General features: G+C 40.9%; 1 protein-coding gene across 1 annotated transcript in view; it reads right to left on the bottom strand.

Moving 5' to 3' along the window:
• LARS2 (leucyl-tRNA synthetase 2, mitochondrial) overlaps positions 1-19105 on the bottom strand; it is a 269656-nt gene that overhangs the window by 213569 nt on the left and 36982 nt on the right. Inside the window, exon 4 of the mRNA XM_089687406.1 lies at positions 7511-7602. Within this exon, the coding sequence (XP_089543532.1) occupies positions 7511-7602 (92 nt within the window). The remainder of the gene's footprint in view (positions 1-7510; positions 7603-19105) is intronic.

Below are 19105 nucleotides of genomic sequence, written 5' to 3' on the forward strand. Positions count from 1 at the left end.
TATCCTATTTGAAATAAACTCTGTCAAGCTTAAGACCTAATAAAACTGGTCTAGAGTTTGAATTCGTACATATAGATGACACAAACTAATCCATGCTATGTGATGATTGTACTTTGAATCACCGTAAATTTCCCTTCCTAGTTTCCTGGTTATCTAGGAAAGTAATACGCAAGTGGGAAAATCAGGGATGGTCTACAAATTTGTTGATCATTAACAAATGAATTGAGAATAAAATATCATATTGTGGTGGGAAGGCGTGGTTTGGCTGCAGAGCAGAATGGTACCTTCAGTCCCCTGCTGCAACCTGCTGGGAGACTGTCAGCAGCTTCACAGCAACTGTACCTGCTGCAGCTCTCTACCAATCAGCGATGCTAATGACAGGGACCCAGGGGCAGCAAAGTGGCAATGGAGGCACAAGATTGCCCGGAAGCTCTAGCAGCCATGGAGGTCGCAGAAACTGGAGATCTCCAAAACAACACCCAAGGCAAAGACAGTACCAAGGGGGCAGCCTCATCACCTGCTCATTCCCCTAACAAGGCTCCAGTGTGTAAGGCTTCATGCACCCTAAAAAAAGCTAAACTACTTTAGAAAAGCTGGACAAAAAACGTTGATGTTTTAGCATTTTTACCGGCATTTAGCCTAGTATGTAAGCTATGTTTAGTAGCTTCAGCGTTAAGGAATAGGGCTGCCGTTGTTAAGGAGAAGGCTGGGAAGCTGACTGTCGCTTCCTTGACAACAAATGAGTCATCAGCTGCAGCGGGGTTCCCTGTTGACAGCTGAATGTAAAAGAGACCATTGCCGGCAATAAAAAAATCTAAAAAAATGGCGCCCTTTGGGTCTGGTATGGATTTTAAGGGGAACCCCAAGCCATAATTTTTTAAAAATGTCGTGGGGTCCCCCCCAAAATCCAGATCAGACCCTTATCCAAGCACGCAGCCTGGCAGGTCAGAAAAGGGGGGGGGATGAGCGAGCTCCCCTTCCCCCTTCCTGAACCATACCAGGTCACAAGCCTTCAACATAGGGGGGTGTTCTAGAGTAGGGGGGGTCCCCCCAAGGGGCCTCTTACCCACAACCCTGGCCGGTAGTTTTGGGGGTCTGTGGGCGAGGGGCTTATCAGAATCTGGGCCCCCGCCCTTTCCATGTGAATGAGTATGGTGTAAATGGTACCACTACTCATTCACCAAAAAGTGTAAAAAGTAAATAAAAACACAACTCAAGTTTTTGACAAGTCCTTTATTAAAAAAAAAAAAGTCCCCTGGTGTAGATCCATCATCAACCACGAGGCCAGCCGCCACTACAAACCCAAAGAAAAGAAAGAGAAAAAAACCCTGGTCCCAATGAAGGATACTCCTGTCTGGCAGCTCCGCCATCTGAATGGCTCATTGGTGAATGAGTAGGCCATAATCATTCACATGGTGGGGGGGGCCCGAGATTCCGATAAGCCTCCTGTCCGTAGACCCCCACAACCACCGGCCTGGGTTGTAGGGAAGAGGCCCTTGCCCTGATCAACATGGGGACAAGGTGCTTTGGGGCAGGGTACCCCCCTTCATGTTTAAGGCATGTGTCTTGGTATGGTTGAGGAGTCTTTCCTGACTTGCCAGGCTGCATGCTCGGATAAGAGTCTGATATGGATTATGGGGGGGACCCCATGCCGTTTTTTGAAATTTAATTAATTTATTTTTGGCGTGGGGTTCCCCTAAAATCCATACAAGACCCAAAGGGCCTCGTAAGGATTGGGGGAGACCCCACACCAATTTTTTTAAATTTTTTTTTATTGCCAGCAAAGGTTTTTTTTACATTATCAGATGCTGGCATAGTGGATGCGGCAGCCAGCTTCCTGGCCCTCTCCTTAACGACCAGTGAAATAAAAAAACTACTAAACACTGGGCAGTGAATTTTCTGCCAAAATGCTGCTGCTCCAGAATACACTGGCAGAGAAAACACTGCTAAAAGCCTATGTGTGCATGAACACATAGGATAACATGCTGGGGAGTTTAGAGGCCATTAAAAAAAAGTCTGACGCCCAAAACAGCAGCTGTAAAAACGTCCAGTGTTCATGAGGCCTAAAAAGCATTTTGGGAATCATCTTTACAGTGCATGGAGGGGGATAAAATGACTCTTGTCACTATGCCAGCATCTGATAACCTGGTTTCTGAGCATTGCCCTTATAGAAAGATATCCATGTTGAAATCCGTTCCTCCATTGCTCATGTTCACTCCAGAATAGACCAAGTAGAGGAACGTAATAACCATATTGAGAGGCAAACTGTACTAACAGTAAGTTCACATCTATAGGCCCTCCTATCCCTTTTGTATTGAACTGTATTGTTGCTGTATTACCTCCCTTTATATTGCAAAGTGCTGAGAAACTGTTGGCGCTATATAAATCCTGTATTATAATAATAATATGCAGTTTGCTCTTAATCCATTTCTGCAGTGCTTTTTGAGGTGCGTTTTGCGTGAGTGTTTTTTTAATGCATTTTGCGTTTTATGCTTTTTTTGGACAATTTGTTCTTGGGCAAAATAAAAAAAGCAAAACGTGTAAAAAAGGCATCAGAATCGCATAACGTGTTCCACAGGAAACCATGATAAATGGACTGTAGTGCGTTTTTGCAAAAAATCACCAAGAAAACGCATTGCTGTGAAACAGGCCTAAGGCTTTGAATGAAATAGTTGATCCAGAAGGAACAACATCAATCTGAGGAGTGATGTTAGCAATCAGACATTTCTTTCTTTTCAACACACCACATAGATTCTGACTCCCAAGGTCGTTATATCATCCTTTCCACCTAATTTGACAACCTCTGGTTATAGTTACTCTTTACGCCCTTAATATGTGCCAAAAATGCTTCTTTAGATCACTTATGGACAGGCTCTGCCCCTGCCCAAAGGATCAATTAGATATATATATAATGGGGTTATAGACTGTAGGCAGGACTCCTCTAATGCACGCAGAAGAAGAGCTACTGCTCTGTCTTCCTGCCTCCTTACAGCAGATCTTTACAAACCGTGGAGATGTTTACATGATACAGAAAGTGATCTTTTTATGGTTAACAAAATTTTATTACAATCAATCAGCTCTGTTCAAATCGGCTCTCTTACCTGGTTGGACCATGCCCAATCTCTTCAGTTATATACTACTTTGAATAAGAGAACCCATTCTATTTTGAGATTGAATACCCCCCTACTGTCTCACCCATCCTACCAGGAAAAGATCAAATAGGAGATGTCACAATTTTTCACTGTAATTCAGTCTAATTCTGGCTCTGTTTCTGAAGGTGCACTTCTCTGAAAGACGTATAAAGCCATTATTAGAGGTCTTTTAGGTAGTGGGACACTCTCACAAAACTAACCTCAATCTCCAAGATAAGGAGGAATTGATATCTGCAAAAAGGTCTCACCTGCTGGTAAAATCCCTAGAGAATCACTAGAAGCCCTTATAGTGACATTGCCTAAACCTGGAAAGTCACCAGATAACTGAGCAAACTTCAGAGCAATCTCACTTTTAAACTTGACCATAAAGAACTACACCAAAATCCTGGCATCGCGGTTATCTCATTACTTTTACTGTTGCTGGTTCATTAAGATCAGGTAAGGTTTGTCCAGGGGAGACAGCTTATGATGGGACAAGACATTTTGTAGATCTTATCCAATGGGCAGAATTTCATCAAAGGTCTTTCCTGCTTCTGTCTTTAGACGTAGAGAAGGCCTTCAACAGAATACATTGGTTGTACCTGAAGGGATACTAATATAATTCAGCCACACTATCTAGTCTGGCCCTCAGGGTTTCTTTCTACCCCTTTCACTATTACTAATGGCATGCAACAGAGCTGTCTCCTGTCGCTCATTATCTTTGCCCGAGTCATGAAACCACTACCGGCTTCAATCAGGCATAACCCCCGTATCTCAGTTGATTCAGAAGAACACAACATAGGACTCTATGCAGACGATGTTCTCCTCTCTGTGTTTAACCCAGCTGAGTCCCTCCCTACTATACAAGCCATCTGTGGCCATGGGGGTGGTTGGAACACCGGAATCCAATGATATTGAGGGGTGTCCCAATACCTTTGGCAATATAGTGTGTATGTATGTATGTATGTATGTATGTATGTATGTGTAATATATATACACACATACGCTATATTGCCAAAAGTATTGGGACATTGGGACGCCTACCTTTACATGCACATGAACTAATAACATGAATAAAGACATCCCAGTCTTAGTCTTCTATATTGATTTGGCCCAACCTTTGCAGCTATAACAGCTTCAACTCTTCTGGGAAGGCTGTCTACAAGGTTTAGGGGTGTGTCTATGGGAATGTTTGACAATTCTTCCAGAAGAGCATTTGTGAGGTCAGGCACTGATGTTGGACGATAAGGCCTGGCTCGTAGTCTCTACTCTAATTCAGCCCAAAGGTGTTCTATCAGGTTGAGGGCAGGCCAGTCAAGTTCCTCCGCCCCAAACTTGCTCATCCATGTCTTTATGGGCCTTGCTTTGTGCACTGGTGCGTAATCATGTTGGAACAGGAAGGGGCCATTCCCAAACTCTTCCCACAAAGTTGGGAGCATGAAATTGTCCAAAATGACTTAGTATGCTAACACCTCAAGAGTTTCCTTCACTGGAACTAAGGGGCCAAGCCCAAACCTTGAAAAACAACCCCACACCTTAACCCCCCCCCCCCCCCACCAAATTTTACACTTGGGACAATGCAGTAAGGCAAGTACTATTCTCCTGGCAACTGCCAAACCCAGACAAATCCATTGGATTGCCAGACAGAGAAGCGTGATTCGTCACTCTAGAGAACACATCTCCACTGCTCTGGAGACCAGTGGCGGCATGCTTTATACCACTGCATCTGACGCTTTGCATTGCCCTTGGTGATGCAAGGCTTGGATGCAGCTGCTTGGCCATGGAATCCCATTCCATGAAGCTCTCTATGCACTGTTGTTGTGCTAATCTGAAGGCCACATGACATTTGGAGGTCTTAGCTGTTGATTCTGCTAATATATATATATATCCTAGGTTTTTCACCTATACATGGTGAGGTGAGGGGCACCACAGTTGATGACTGATGTACAGAAAAGAAACTTGTTTTTTTCAGAATCCTAACAAGTCTTGTTCTTGGCCTTGGAGAGCTTTGTGTCAGAATAAAAATCCATTCTTAGGTCCACATCTTACCTGGTAGACTTCATTATTAGGCCCCTTGCACACGGGTATCATAATTTACTGATATTTACACAGGAGCTTGTGGTGCCCATGTACAACGGGCCAAAAACTGTGTGTAAAGATGTGTAAAGACCTGAGTGATGTTGAGTACAGGAGAGTAAAGGTGCATAAGTGTATAAGTAAAATTCTTCTTCATTGCCAGTATTGTAAAATACTCATTTATACTCACATAAACATGCTTATGGACGATTAAACACACGTATGCAAGTAAAATTACTGCACTCAAATGAAAAATTTTCTAGTTTTGTTTTACTGCTCTGTATTCAATGCTGTATTACTGATCTTTACTCAGCTGTGTGCAATGTTCCATAGACAACAATGTATCTAATTTCAGATCAGTAAAAAAGTGCAGCATTTTTAAAGGATAAGTTCACCTTTCATAACATGTTTCATGTTACACCCATATTCAGGGTGTCACATTAAACATGTTACAATCAGACTGGCCCCCGCACACCCCCAATCCCTATTGTGACAGCTGGCAGGGGATCTACTCTTCACTGCTAGCTGTCAAAATAAAAAAAAAACAAAAAAAAAACACAGCACTCATTTACAGTATTCTGTGAATGGGAAAACTACAAATCCTGGCAGCCTTTACAGCTGTTGGCTTGTAGTTTTCAATGAACTACCACGGTGCTCATAGTTAGTTCATTGAGCCTTCCCGTCAGTAAGTATCTGCTTGCCCCTACGGGAGGTACGAGCAAGCAGATATACTGACAGGTTAGGGGGAGACCTGCATGGCACCAGTGATCTGATGAAAGCTGGTGCAATGCTTTGGAGGCTTCACAAACAAAAAAATAAATAAACGCACATTTTTTTTACCAGCAAAAAATGTGCATTAGTTTTTGTTAAAAGGTGAACTTATCCTTTTACTTTTGTGTGCAAGAGGTCTTTGACTTAGCTGCCCACAAGATCACAGCATTCCCCTTTACAATACAGTCCCCCTGTACAATTTAGAATTCCCTTCACATCACGGGGGGGCGGGACTGCCCTGCTTTTCCTGTTGGTGGCGGGTTATTAGTTGCTGGGACCGCTCCGTGTCCTGGTGGCAAGTCACCGGCTTGGGTGGTCCCGCCCTCTGTCCATGTGTGCCACGCCTTCTGCCTGCCAGCTGTTGCAGGGATGAAAGCTGAGGCAGCAACAGGGGAGGTAATCAGCCAGGAGAGGACACCCAGGCTGCTGGGTGGCGGAGCCGCAGTCTGGATAGGACTGTCATTCGATCCGGGTCCGGCCCACGGTCCGTCACTTATTGACGCCTGTTGTAAAGGAAAGGATAGTTTTGTTCGTCTTTAAGATCAGCCTACAGGACAGTGGACTAAAATTGCTGGCCTAGGAAGGGAGCAGAGCCAAGTACAGCTGCATTAGCCTATGTTCAATTTTAAATAAGCATTAATGAGGCAGATTTTCCAGACTGGGATGAAAAAAAAAATACTTTTCTCATTAGGGATGTGTTTTAACTTCTTGATCAATATAGTATTTGCATTTAAAGGGGAGGCTAAACTACATTGACTTTTGTATGCCTAAAACCTTATTATGGTGCCATGAATCCTGAGGGTACCAATAGACATAAAATGAGGATTCTTCCAGTCTATCCTATTTTGATTGGACAGATCAAGCAATACTGATCATTTACATGGATGGCAGCAGTCGTTCTTCACTTAATCTTTTTCTACCTTAAAACATAAATATATATGCATACTTTAACAATATCAGCATATCCAAGCTCACAAACCTGTTTGAAATAAAGGCTGGGTTAAAGTGGTTCTATAGTTCTAAAGGGTAATGGTTTTTTCACCTTCATGTATTCGATGCATGAAGGTAAAAAACCTTTTCAGTGTGCAGTTTCCCCCTCAGCCCCCCCTCCCCCCAATACTTACCTGAGCCGAATCTCAATCCAGCGATGTGAATGAGAGCAGCAACTCTCCCAGGTCTCTCACACCTCATTGGTTCAGACACAGCAGTGGGGGCCAATGGCTCATGTTGCTCTCAATCACAGCTAGTGAGGAGGGAGAAAGGGGTGGGGCTGAGTTGCGCTCTGTGTGTCCCATAGATACATAGAGGTGACCGAGGAGTGAGCACACACAAGCATGTGCACTCAGCAAGGGGCCAGAAGTGCCAAAGGGGGACCAAGATTGCCCTGTGCAAAACCATTGCACAGAGCAGGTAAGTATGATGTATTTGTTATTTAAATAAAAAGAAAATCAAGCCTTTAAAGTCACTTTAAGATCGTACATGTACATCTGTCCATTTAATGTCTATGGCTAAACAACAGAGACAGTCCTTACCTTTGGGTCCATGTGTCTGGACTTAAACCACGTTCAATGGCTGCATTTTCTGCAGGCAGTCCAAAGGCATCCCAGCCCATTGGGTTAATGACCTGAATACAAAAAAAATGTATATATGACACTTGCTCACTATATTATATACATGCAAAAGAAGGACACATTGCATTTAGAAGATACAGCACTTCACTAGTGTCACACTTCACTATTGACACTTCACTGTAGTGCCAGTTTTTAATATGCTCATCTATGTTGAACAACATTTCAGCAAGTAATCAAATAGCTTTCTTCACTCTGTTGAAGTGTCAGATAATACTAAAATGTTTTATAGATGCTAGAGGATTTTAAACTTTCCAAAATGTGATTCCAAAAGACAAACAGATCCTGCAAAGCTGCTCCTCAGTAGGGGTACAGGGGTAATTTAAAGCTGAAATCAAGAATATATATATATATATATATATATATATATATATATATATATATATATACACACACACTGCTCAAAAAAAAATTAAAGGTGCGCCTTTTAATCAGAGTATAGCATCAAGTCAATTCGACTCCTGTGATAATGATCTGGTCAGTTAAGTAGCAGAGGGGATTGTCAATCATTTTCAGCTGCTTTAGTGTTAATGAAATTAACAACAGGTGCACTAGATGGACAACAATGAGGTGACCCCCAAAACAGGAATGGTTTTACAGGTGGAGGCCACTGACATTTTTTTTTCCCCTTCTCATCTTTTCTGACTGTTTTTCACTAGTTTTACATTTGGCTAGGGTCAGTGTCACTACTGGTAGCATGAGGCAATACCTGGACCCTGCAGACGTTGCACAGGCAGTCCAACTCCCCAGGATAGCACATCAATATGTGCCATTGCCAGAAGCTTTGCTGTGTCTTCCAGCACAGTCTCAAGAGCATGGAGGAGATTCCAGGAGACAGGCAGTACTCTAGGAGAGCTGGATAGGGCTGTAGAAGGTCCTTAACCCGTCAACAGGACTGGTATTTGCTCCTTTGTGCTAGGAGGAACAGGATGAGCACTGCCAGAGCCCAACAAAATGACCTCCAGCAGGCCACTGGTGTGGATGTCTATGACCAAACAATCAGAAACAGACTTCATGAGGGTGACCTGAGGGCCTGATGTCCTCTAGTGGAACCAGTGCTCACTGCCCGGCACCATAGAGCTCAATTGGCATTTGCCATTGAACACCACAATTGGCAGGTCCGCCACTGGCGCCCTGTGCTTTACATAGATGAGAGCAGGCTCACCCTGAGCACGTGACAGACATGAAAGGGTCTGGAGAAGCCGCGGAGAATGTTATGCTGTCTGTAACATAGTTCAGCATGAGTGTTTTTGTGATGGGTCAGTGATGGTCTGGGAGGGGCATATCCATGGAGTGACGCACAGACCTCTACAGGCTAGACAATGACACTCTGACTGCCAATAGGCATCGGGATGAAATCCTCTGAACCATTGTCAGACTCTACGCTGGGTGGGTCCTGGGTTCCTCCTGGTGCACGACAATACCCGGCCTCATGTGGCGAGAGTATGCATGCAGTTTCTGGAGGATGAAGTAATTGATACCACTGAATGGGCCCCACACTCACTTAAATCCAACAAAACACCTCATACCAACATATCATGTTTCGGTCCGTCCGACACCGCCAGGTTGCACCTCAGACTGTACAGGAGCTCATGTATACAAGCATGTGGGAGCCATACAAACTACTGAGTACCATTTTGAGTTGCTTCAATGAAATTTAAGCAAAATGGACTAACCTGCTGCATCATGTTTTCACTTTGATTTTCAGGATGTCTTTGAATTCAGTCCTCTGTACGTTGCTAATTTTCATTTCCATCATACGATGGAGCATCCATACATTCCTAACACATTACCCAGTCCATATCAGTATAGATATCCAGCATGATATTTTTCACCATTGAGATCTGATGTGTTTTCAAAGTGTTTCTTTAATTTTTTGGAGTAGTACATATATATATATATATATATTTATTCGGGAGACTGAGGTGGACAAGCCCTATTGAAGTCTACAGGTCTTTACTGTGCAGGAGCAGAAATAAGAAAGGGAACTTAAGGTGCTGGACGTGACCTTTATTTTTCTAAAAGCTCATTCAACCATATAGTATCTAGTAATTCTGCCAGTCAACGACCCTTCCAATGCTAGTTTGCGTGCAGTGAATTTTCTACAGCTTTGACACCCTGTGCATAGTGTTCTTACATACACTGAGGAGGACACTGTCACTTCTGATTACCCTCTGCCTCCGAAGCAAGGAGAAGGGATCTAACAGAGCACCCCACATTCACCTACATCTAAAGAAAATGACATGGGAAAACCTCCTGGATCCCTTTTTAAGCTCCAGCAGAGGGGGAACCTCAGCAGTCCCAGTGATGACACAGGAGCCAAGAAGATAACAGCACTTCCAGAGAAATGAAGCTACATGGAAAGGAGGATCAAAGAAAATATGGAGAATTTTAAATACTTTCTCAAAGTGAACAATGACTAGCAAATGGAACAAACCCACATCCACCAACTGATTGCTGGACCACAGGAAAGCACAAGCATCAGCAAGGGGCTTCGTTTTTTTTCCTATACCCATTATGATTTCCATAAAACAGAACTTCACAAACATAATTTCAACTGAATAAATTAGTACATTTACAAAGTCAACTGCCTTTGCTGTTGTCATGGCAATAAGCTCAAAAGAAATATTTTTAAAAAAAGTGTGAACTCTTCCATTTCATACATAAAATACAGTATTATGCTTTAATAAAACATTACTAGACTGTAAGCATGTTTCTTGTCTGAGACAGGCCCTGCGGTCTTCTAGCCCCCGTTTTGTCACCCATTTGAAAAGGGCAGGTGATGTCATGGTCTGCACACAAACACAGATCTAGTTTGCTGAGACCAGACGCCAGAAGAATTTCCTTGCACATATAAAACAACCAATATGTTAAACTAAACTAAATTAGAGACCATGGACAGACTACTTTGATTTACAAGATCAATATTTGCTTCCATTTTATAAGCCAGAAAGCCAGCCCTAATATCTTTACTGTCTGAAATTTACAATAAAAAATAAAATTCTCTATTAACTCATTATTTTGATTTATTATAGACTCACATTATATAGTGCAAAGAGCTTAAACTAGCATACAAAGATTTAACTACCAGGACTCTGTAGATAGTGCAGTCAGTGTGTGTTCGAGGACCCGCACCCTCACAGATGTCAAATTGCATCAGGGTGTGTTGTTAGCTGTGATTGGTCAAAGCAGTCACATGGTACAGACAGAGCCAATCACAGCCCATTTGTATCATGTGATGAGCTTTGCCTAATCACAGGTAATCACAACAAAAGACTGAATGAATCAGTTTCATTCAGTAACAATGATTGCAAATATCAATGAAATACATTGATCACAATGTGTAAAAAAAAAAAAAAAAAAAATCCTGATCACTTGCCAAGAGGAGTTAAATGTTACTATGGTAACATTGTATTGCTTTGATCACATTGTGAAAAATAAATAAAAATTTTATTTATTTATTTATTTTTTTACATACTGTCACCAGTCAGTGTCCCTGATCACCGCCTACCAGTTATATAACAACATTTTTCTGGACTGGTGACAATATATTTTTTTTTAAAAAAAGTGATTTTTTTTTCGTAAATTTCTACATTTTCCAAAAAATTGTAACAATAAATTACAACCTCCAAAAAACTCACCTTGCCTCTTACTAAATACCTTGGACTGTCTATTTTCCAAAAAAAATGGTAATTTGGGGGGTATTTGTACTATCCTGGCATTTTCAGGCCTCAAGAAATGAGATGACCGTCAGTATATCAGGATTGATCGATTGTCAGATATAAATATTATCGTTTATGGACTCTATAACTTTCCTACACACTAATAATATAAACTAATTTGGGGTATTTTCACCGAAGAAATGTAGCAGAATACATTTTGACCTAAATTTATAAAGAAATGTTATTTGCTAAATTTTATAACAGAAACAAAGAAAAACAAGTTTTTTTTTTAAAAAGTTTCGGGTTTTTTTTGTTTATGTAGCAAATAATAAAAAACTCAGTGGTGATTAAATACCAAAAGAAAGCTCTATTTGTGTGAAAAAAATGATAAAAATATTTTATGGGTATAGTTTTGCATGACTGCACAATTGTCAATCAAAGTGCAAAAACACTGAAATCTGAAAATTGACCTGGGCAGGAAGAGGATAAAAGTGCCCAGTATTGAAGTGGTTAAAATGGTCTGTGAGTTTATAAAAATTAGAAATTTAGCTCAGGTACCTCCCATTTCTCGATTGTTGCTGAGATATTTGTACACATGACTTGGAAAGGTACACACGTCTCTATACAAGGCCTCACAGCTGACAATGCATTTTGGTCAAAAGGGACTGCCAGCAGAGCTTAGAGAAAGGATTATTGCAAGGTACAGATATGGGGAAGGCTACAAAAAATGCTGCTGTACTGAAGGTTCCCAAGAGCACAGTGGCCTCTATATTTCTCAAATGGTAGAAGTTGACACAACCAGAACTCTTCCAATAGCTGGTTGACTGGCCAAACTGAGCAATCGGGGGGGAGGGCCTTAGTAAGAGAGGTGACCAAGAATCCAATGGTCAATCTGAATGAGCTCCAGAGATCATGCGTGGAGATGGGACAAAGTTAAAGAAGGATAACCATCACTGCAGCCCTCCACTGATCTGGGCTTTCTGGCAGTTTGGAGTTTGCAAAAAAGCAACTAAATGACTCTCAGACTGTGAGGAACAAGATTCTCTAGTCCGGGTGTCGGCAACCCGCGGCTCCAGAGCCGCATGCGGCTCTTTTTCACCTTGGCTGCGGCTCCGGAGCACACTGCCCACCAGGTGACAGGCAATAGGGCAGCAATGGGCAAACTACGGCCCGGCGGACCTTTTAATCCGGCCCGCGGAGCTAGGCTCCCGCTAGGCTCCTCTCACAGTCCGCCCTGAAGACCGGTGTAGCATGAAAATCTGTCTCCTATGAGGATCTGTCCCCCTCGACGTATCTGCGCATGTGCCGGAGATCGCCGATCGGCTGCTAATGCCTGAAACTGGCACATGCGCAGATATGTCGAGGGGGACAGATCCTCATAGGAGACAGATTTTCATGCTACACCGGAACGGCGCGGGAACACGGCGAGAGGAATGCGCGGAGCAAAAGTAAGTGAATTGACACAGGGGGGACTTGGGGACTTAATATGGGGGATGAATTAATATGGGGGATGAATTACTATATGGGGGATGAATTACTATATGGGGGATGAATTACTATGGGGGATGAATTACTATGGGGGATGAATTACTATGGGGGATTAATTACTATATGGGGGATGAATTACTATATGGGAGATGAATTACTATATGGGAGATGAATTACTATATGGGGGATTAATTACTATGGGGGATGAATTACTATGGGGGATGAATTACTATATGGGGGATGTATTTTCAGTTTTAAAAATGTGGCTCTCAAAATAAATTTCAATCGTGGTTTTGGCGAGATTTGGCTCAGTTGAAAAAAAAGGTTGCCCACCACTGCTCTAGTCTGATGGAACCAAGATTGAACTGTTTGGCCGTCCAGCCATTCTGCCAGAAAGCCCAGATCTGTGTCTTGCAATAATCCTGTCTCTAAGCTCTGCAGGTAGTTCCTTTGACCTCATGGCTTTTGCTCTGATACAGTATGCATTTTCAGCTATGAGGCCTTTTATCAAGTACAATCAACTGAATTTACCACAGGTAACGATCAAGAGAAATGGGAGGCACTTCTTTTGCTTTCTGTTTTCACTTGGTCATTATGGGGTTCTGAATATAGATTGAGGAAAAAATTTAATTCAAACAATTGTAGTTTGTTTGGCTGCAACATAATGAAGCTGAAAAAAGTGAAGGGGTTCTGAATACTTTCTAAATGCTCCATATACCTGCCTGTATATATATATATATATATATATATATATATATATATATATATATATATATATATATATATATATATACACACACACACATACAGAGAGAGAGAGAGAGAGAGAGGGGCGCAGACAGAGACATACATACATACATACATATACTGTACATACACACACAAAATACATATATACAATTCTTGAATACATTTTGTATTAGCAAAATTTACATATACATTCAATGTGCAATCGCCTGCAAAACCGACTCCATGCTGAGGGTGATTTCCAGAGATGCAAATATCATAAAATAAATCTATTGCAGCAGGCAGTTTGATAGCTCTAACAAAGATAACAAAACTACCACAATCAGGAAGTTTACAGTGCTTCAGGCTAAATTTATCTGGAAGAGCTGACATCGTTTTATCTCATTGTATCTGAACACTAGCTATTTTAGCTTCTATTTTCTATTCTATAATCCCAAATGCTCAAGACTGTTTGCATTTGACTGAAAGCATTACCAGAAACCATCTGAGAACTATTAATTCCTGGCTTGTTAGTTTTATGCTATAACAAATGAACTGCAAATCCTTTACCTTGCTGACCATGCCAGCAAAGATTATGTAATGAAGCAATTTCTTAATTTTTGCTGGCTCTTCGAAAAAAAATAACAAAATTAAGCTATTTCTGTTTTGTTAAATCCCTCTTCACCAAATCAGCTTAAAAGGTCACAGTAGAGTCTCTGAGCTCCTTAATCCCCATCAAATATGACTGACATTTACTATAAAATTGGACAACATAACCAAAATGTACAGATAAGTTCACATAGTTTTATGTAAAAGTAAAATTAACAAGCTTCCATCCTCTACAAATTATGAAAACATGTTGAAAGAAAGTGTACTACAGTGGTATGAACAGATATTGGTAGGTCATATACCCCTATTTATGGCACAGGCATTCTTGTTTTTAATTAATTTAGAAGTCTACCCACCAATTTCTGGTTGATTCTAACGGCTTGCATAACCCAATGGTTTTTTTATATCTCTCACAGGCTACAGCGGGACAATCTTTGGACCCAGGTACTCAAGTCAACTCACCAGACCTTACATTTTTAAAAATGAGTTTAAATCCAAGAACAAAAATAGAATATATTGCAGCTTACCCTACCTTAGATGAGGTAGCTGCATTGGCACATAATCCATTAAAGCATAAAGCTAGAGGAAAGAGACTCTGCTATAAAGGGAAGCAAAGCCAGGAACTGTGCTAGGTAATTTCTTTGCTAGAGTATCTAAAGCTGGTCAAACATGGTACAATCTGATTATACAGTCACTGTACACTCTTGTTTAGAACTACTAAATCAATCTATTGTGAGGTCCTACCAAAGTAATCCATTTGATATATATATTTGTTCAGTTGGGTACTCATACTTTATAGTTGTTGGGAGATCTAAAGGAGATTGTACTGTACATCCAGAACAATACTTGTGTGACCAGCTTTTAAGGTGAAAGAAAAAACCACCAAAGTTGACCTATGACTTACATATTAACTTTTGGGTAAACTATTTAAAAGTAGAGTGCTAAGAGCAGTTGAGGAAACTAAAAAACAACAAATGTAAAAAAACGTTCATTAATCTATTCATGAAACTATTTTGTAATCTGCTGTGATAAGTACAGGTGAAACTCGAAAAATTAGAATATCGTGCAAAAGTTCATTTATTTCAGTAATGCAACTTAAAAAGTGAAACTAACATATGAGATAGACTCATTACATGCAAAGCAAGATAGTTCAAGCCGTGATTTGTCATAATTGTGATGATTATGGCTTACAGCTCATGAAAACCCCAAATGCACAATCTCAGAAAATTAAAATATTGTGAAAAGGTGCAATATTCTAGGCTCAAAGTGTCCCACTCTAATCAGCTAATTAAGCCATAACACCTGCAAAGGGTTCCTGAGCCTTTAAATGGTCTCTCAGTCTGGTTCAGTAGGAATCACAATCATGGGAAAGACTGCTGACCTTACAGTTGTGCAGAAAACCATCATTGACACCCTCCATAAGGAGGGAAAGCCTCAAAAGGTAATTGCAAAAGAAGTTAGATGTTCCCAAAAAGCTGTATCAAAGCGAGGTGAGATCTTGCATGGAGCCCCAGTCCGAAGGAGACTGACAGTCATCTTTAGCCTCTTCCATTTTCTAACAATTGCTCCAACAGTTGATCTATTTTTACCAAGCTGCTTGGCAATTGCCCCGTAGCCCTTTCCAGCCTTGTGGAGGTCCACAATTTTGTCTCTCGTGTCTTTTGACAGCTCTTTGGTCTTGCCCACGGTAGTAGTTGGCATCTGACTGACTGTGGGGTGGACAGGTATCTTTAAAGAGCTCAGACAGGTGCTACTAAGTTAGATTAATGAGTGGAGTAGAGGTGGACTTTTAAAGGCACAGTAACAGGTCTTTGAGAGACAGAATTCTTGCTGTTTCTTACGTGTTCAAATACTTATGTTCAGCAGTGCAAGACAAATAAATTCTTTAAAAAATCCTACAAATGTGATTTCCTGATTATTTTTTTTAATTCTGTCTCTCAGAGTGGGAATGCACCTACAATGTGAATTTCAGACCCCTCCATAATTTCTAAGTGGGAGAACTTGCAAAATCGCAGGGTGTTCAAATACTTCTGTTCCCCACTGTATGCATGCTTATACTTTTCAGAGGTCCAATATTGTTCTATGTACAATCCTTGTTTTATTGATTGCATGTAATATTCTAATTTTCTGAGATTGTGGATTTGAGGTTTTTATGAGCTGTAAGCCAGAATCATCACAATTATGACAAATCACGGCTTGAACTATCTTGCTTTGCATGTAATGAGTCTATCTCATATATTAGTTTTACCTTTTAAGTTGCATTACTGAAATAAATGAACTTTTGCACGATATTCTAATTTTTCGAGTTTCACCTGTATAAGAGTATAAAGTTGATTCTCAGGTCATATGGCTGGTCTTGCTGGTGAAGAGCTGATAATATAAAGGACAGGAAATAGAAGTGAAAAAATAGGTGAGCTTATTTGACTCATTTAAAAAAGGGCTCAATTACAACTCAGGTAGACAAAATATATTTGGCTCCAATTACTTAACCAAGACTTCAGTCACATGACAGGCCAAATTCCAGGTTTTCCTTCTTTCTGTCTGCAGTGTGGGAAGGTCTATTCTGTAGTGCCACTTCCTGGTTATGAACATACTGCTCATATGGAGGCTATCAATAGGTTCCTTACAGGAGTCCATACAGGGACACAGTCTTCAAGTATAACATCACAACAAGCGGCAAACAAAAGATCGGTTGGCTAAGCAGTGAAGATCACTTCATTTCAATGGTCCCACTGGACGCTCTACTGGTGGTCACGTAACAGCAGATTCAGGTATATTTTTCTTATTCTGGCAACTCCTCAGAATTCCACAGATGAGGTGGACTGGAAATCTGCTTCCAAGAATCCAAAATGTGCTTTCCTTTTTGTGCTTTATGTGTCAGTAGGGAGGGTGGAAAAACACATTATTTTAACTAACGTCTAATGAACTCAAGGCATTATTCTGGTTATCTTGTTTACAGTTTGTCCTATTTGTACATCAGCAATCTTCCCAAAGACACAAGATGTGTTTTGGAGATGTAATAGGTTCTGTCATTAGAACTGTTTAGATTAGATTTGTTTTTTATAATCCCCCTTCATTGGTTTCCTTAAAAAAATTGCAATATTTTCAAATGAAAGTGGAAATATTTTACTGGACTCTGTTTGCCATGGTCCTCAGTATGAGAGTTTCAGGTTTTCATTGAGCAATGTAAATTGTCTTTTGTTAGATCCTTAAGACGCCATAAGAATTGTTCCTCCATGCCCACACACTAATTATTTGAATATTTGTATTTAGTAAAACATTCAATAAGAACAGTCATTTTTTTTTCAAATCCAAATCCAGCTGTTTTACATAGCACAAAGGTAAGCATCAAAAAATGGAAAATTAATCAGGAATGTTAAACTGAAAAGCCCTATTATTTCCCATGCAAATTAAAGCTGATATCATTCCTGGGGTTCCTAACCTGCTTTGTCTTGTCCAGTACAAGCAGACTTGTAGCTTTAATTCGTTTTCTGTGTGCTGAACAAAAAAAAAAATACAGAGCATGCACCTAGGATGATGTTTAAGTAAAGCAAATATTTAGAAGAAGTATTTTCCTGTAGCTGCACAAAAGTAAAATAAATAAGGGCTAATTCACACCAGCTGCTGCTTTACAACACAGCAGCTGGTATGCAGTGCGGTCTGGCAGGATCACCACAGTTCTGATGCACTGATCTTGGTGCATCCTACTTCTCACTTTCAAGTTTACAGAAATGTCACAGACACGTTTCATTAAAGTGTTACTAAACCCACAACAGAAAATCATTCTGTATATGCAGTAAAGCATGCTTGTTATACTCACTGTGGAACCTAAGGGGTTAATCCTCCACTCAAAAAGGATGTTTGATCCTGTTTTCTCTGATCCTCCCCTTCTTCCAGTGTCTCCTAAATATCTCCTGATAGAACAGAGGCTTGGGACAAGCTGCACATGCTCAGTTTGGGGTACATTGCTAGAGAGGTTTTTTTTTACTTAAGAGAGTGCAAGTGATCAGCACAGGACCAATCAGCACTCTCCAGACAGAGGTCAGTGGTTCTGCATCCTCCTACAGGAGAATGAAAACTCCTCCTACAACCTGTAACCAGTGCTCTACTGGACACTGATAGAAGTCACCAGACTGCTCTAACTGCTGATGAGAAAAGGTATTTAGCAGTTTATATTTACTAAAATAATTGCACTTCCATGTTCTGTGTACTGTGGGAGACCAGATATAGTGAATGCAGGGTCCTGGGTTTAGTAATAGCTTAAGTTCAATTGCCAGGCTGTATAGTGTGAGGCACACCACAACGCAGTGGTGTGTAAAGGGCACACTAGAGATAAGGCATTTTGCCTTGTAAAGCCCTGGGATTTCACTGGAGTCGCCACCCAACACAGTCCCACCGCATCTGGTGTGAATATGCCCTAAATATCCTATGTTTCTGATGCATTGTCCAACAATTACTGCAAACATCCTTAGGTTCAAATTTTCCACAAAAAATACAATTTGCACTGTCCTTTTGAGCAGTGGAGGTCAATTTCCTAGATATAGAGGGCTCAAGTGCAGCTACTTAAGTCACCAACGGACCATACATAATATACAGTATATGTAAAATTAGAGAAGACTGTTGGAAAATACAAACTTACAGGACAGAACTCAGGGCAGAGGGAGGGAAGACGCTTTAGGTTCTCCTGAGAGCCCCAAACTAGGAACGCTTATCAAATCTGATTAAGCCCTTTGGAAAGCAGAGAACTGACAACTGGCTGCTGGGAGCCAAAAAAGAAGCACCAAAAAGCCACTGACAGGACACAAAGCCCTCCACACAGGACACTACTATACATTTGAAAAATGCATTACAATTGCTGAATAGCTGGAGTGCATTTCCATGAGATTTATGATCCTCAGCGTCTCCAGGCCCAGGCAAAGGGGTGAGAAATTGGGGTGTAAGGAGAGCTCTTTTTTTTTCACTGAGTATTTTTAAATGTGGTTTTTCTGTGCAAAAGTGAATTCCTAAAGTGCAC

The sequence above is a fragment of the Staurois parvus genome, unplaced genomic scaffold, assembly GCF_062004578.1.
Source record: "Staurois parvus isolate SC_StPar_1 unplaced genomic scaffold, SC_StPar_1.0 ptg000020l, whole genome shotgun sequence".
In the NCBI taxonomy this organism is placed as follows: Eukaryota; Metazoa; Chordata; class Amphibia; order Anura; family Ranidae; genus Staurois; species Staurois parvus.